The sequence below is a fragment of the Cyprinodon variegatus genome, unplaced genomic scaffold (genome assembly GCF_000732505.1).
Source record: "Cyprinodon variegatus isolate N-32 unplaced genomic scaffold, C_variegatus-1.0 Scaffold30, whole genome shotgun sequence".
NCBI lineage: Eukaryota > Metazoa > Chordata > Actinopteri > Cyprinodontiformes > Cyprinodontidae > Cyprinodon > Cyprinodon variegatus.
The window spans coordinates 479,756-482,389 of NW_015150483.1; the positions used below are offsets into that span (position 1 = coordinate 479,756).

General features: G+C 36.1%; 1 protein-coding gene across 4 annotated transcripts in view; it reads right to left on the bottom strand.

Moving 5' to 3' along the window:
• The window catches only part of LOC107100995 (voltage-dependent R-type calcium channel subunit alpha-1E-like), a 150,353-nt gene that overhangs the window by 27,841 nt on the left and 119,878 nt on the right, over positions 1-2,634 (bottom strand). For all 4 annotated transcript variants that reach the window (XM_015399749.1, XM_015399742.1, XM_015399725.1 and 1 more), the window contains 4 exons: positions 2,069-2,128; positions 1,695-1,801; positions 788-799; positions 560-656 (listed from right to left, as the gene is read on the bottom strand). In XM_015399749.1, coding sequence (XP_015255235.1) covers positions 560-656; positions 788-799; positions 1,695-1,801; positions 2,069-2,128 — 276 coding nt within the window. The remainder of the gene's footprint in view (positions 1-559; positions 657-787; positions 800-1,694; positions 1,802-2,068; positions 2,129-2,634) is intronic.

A 2,634-nucleotide genomic window follows, 5' to 3' on the forward strand; every position in this document is an offset into this window, starting at 1 on the left:
GGCGCACCGCACCATAGGGCGCACCGCACATTTTGAGGGAAAAAAAAGACGTTTAAGTGTGCCTTATAGTCGTGAAAATACGGTACACGTTTTCTTGAGAAAACTTTCATCAAAACTTTTACTAGAACCTTAAATAGAACAATTATTGAAACTATTTAATAGATTCATTCATAACTTGTTGCACTAGCTTAGATATTAACAAATAGAGTATTTTCTGACAATAACAAACAATATTTGATAATAGCATCAACATAAGCCAATGCTGTGCTAAGTGACCTTGTTGCCCTTGGAAAGTTAACTGTTTACCAAGGCTTTACATCTATTCATCCTTTCTGGCATTAAAATCTGGGCTTATGATGGTTTTCAGGCCAAACAAGCTACGTAACTGACCTAATTTCAGACCTACTTAAATAAATCACATTAACTTAACACCCTGCTAAAGATAACAATATAAACAGATATAAAATAACTTTTAGTCTTAAGTCATAACTCTATATTATTGTCCCACAACTGGGAAATTGATAACTAACAAACACAACGCAGACAGGACCAATCTAACCTTCAGTTTTGGAAGTCTTTTGATGGTCTTCAGAGGTCTAAGGACACGTAACACTCTCAGAGATTTTATGGTCTTTATGTCTCGTCCTTTGTTGTTTCTTAGTAGAAAAAAAAAAGACACGTTGTTTGCAAAAAAAAATAAAAAATCACAGAAGACTTTTGTACACAAGCAGTCAAAAAGTTAAAAATGTTAATTTACAGAAACTTATTTGAGTAAAGTTAGTTTTACCCCAACACGTTCCTGTGGGTCAGTCCGGCAGCAGGTATCATCAAGACCAAGAGAAAATCAAGGTAGCATTAATAATATATCTACACTTGGACAGCAAAAAAATAAAATGACACATGTAAACACATCCATCCATCCATTTTCTAGCATGCTTATCCCGATTGGGGTCACGAGGGGTGCTGGTGCCTATCTCCAGCAGTCAATGGGCGAGAGGCGGGGTACACCCTGGGCAGGTCGCCAGTCCATCGCAGGGCAATACAGACAAACAACTATTCACACTCACACTCACACCTAAGGGGACTGTAGAGAAGCCAATTAACCTAACAGTCATGTTTTTGGACTGTGGGAGGAAGCTGGAGTACCCGGAGAGAACCCACGCATACTCAGGGAGAACATGCAAACTGCATGCAGAAAGACCCTGGGCCAGGAATCTTATTGCTGCAAGGCAGCAGTGCTACCCACTGCTCCACTGAGCAGCCCAGGTAAACACATATAAAGCTATTTTAAATTCTGGAAAAAAACAAACATATATATATATATAATTTGAATGCTCATTGATATGTTTAGTCTGGAAGTAGACATGGTTTACATATTTTTTTTAATTATTGTATTTTTTTGATAGATTCAGCCAATTCCTGTGCAGTATACAGAATGTAGTGTCAACCTTTTTAACTAACCTAAAGGTTTCGATGCAGATATTGAAGGACAAAGCTGAAGTTGGTTAGTTCACTAACAAAACTGACAAAAGGGCAAGGCACTTTTCCAAACTTTGCTAGAGGTATACATTTGACTGTGTGTATATAATATACACATATAACCCAAGGAAAAAGTATTACCTCTTTAAAGGTATGTAAATGAAACAAGTTAACTCAGGAATGGTAAAGAAAATAAAATAAATTGCATGGCTTACGTGAGAGCAAAGGCCACCAATGCTCCAACCACAACGATAAAGTCCAGGATGTTCCACAGGTCTCTGAAGTAGGAGCCATCGTGTAGGATCAGACCCTGGTCGATCATCTAAAGACAACCCAGAATCTCATCATTAGAGGAACTCCATTATTTGTGCCAAGACTAAATGGGTAGAAAGTAATTCATGGATTGCACTAAGCAGTTGTTTAAACTTAGCAATTAGTTTGTTTTTTCCCCATGCTGACTTATGTTTAGAGACTTCCTTTTTTTCTTTTGGTGAGCAATTTGAATTCGTCCAATAAATGTTATTGTTATACAAGACGTCTCAAAGTGTGCGGTCAAGTTTCCTTTAAAATCATTATGCAACTTATTTACCTTTATGATCATTTCAAAAGTGAATACTCCGGTAAACACATAATCAAAATAACGTAGAACCTGTAAAAACAGACAAAAATGAAAACAACAATCAGAGTGAGAAAAAGGTCCAATTAATTAACAAGTCACAGAAGGTTTGGAGTGAGCCTGTTCTATTTTTTTCCCAAACAACTAACCACCCTAAACAGAATTAAGTTCCTTTTGTCATTTCCCCCCACAAGCCAAACAATTAGAAAAGCGCATCACACGATCAATTCCATTAATATAATTAAACTAGAAAAATAAACTATTGAAAAGTCTGAGAAGAAGCAAATATAAGACCCTTCAGATCTACCTTGAGATTTACATATAATAGAGGAAAGTACTGGATCTGACTTTGCAGGGTCAGGGAGGAGTTTTATATTGTCCTTACGCAATAGTGGATGATAGGCTAATAAGAGAAACTGGATTGCCCTCAAAACTAATTGGATATGTACTATATATTGCATATATTATATTGTGTGTTTTATGTTCCATATAGCTATAGATTCTGTATTCTGTATATATATATATATATATATATATAT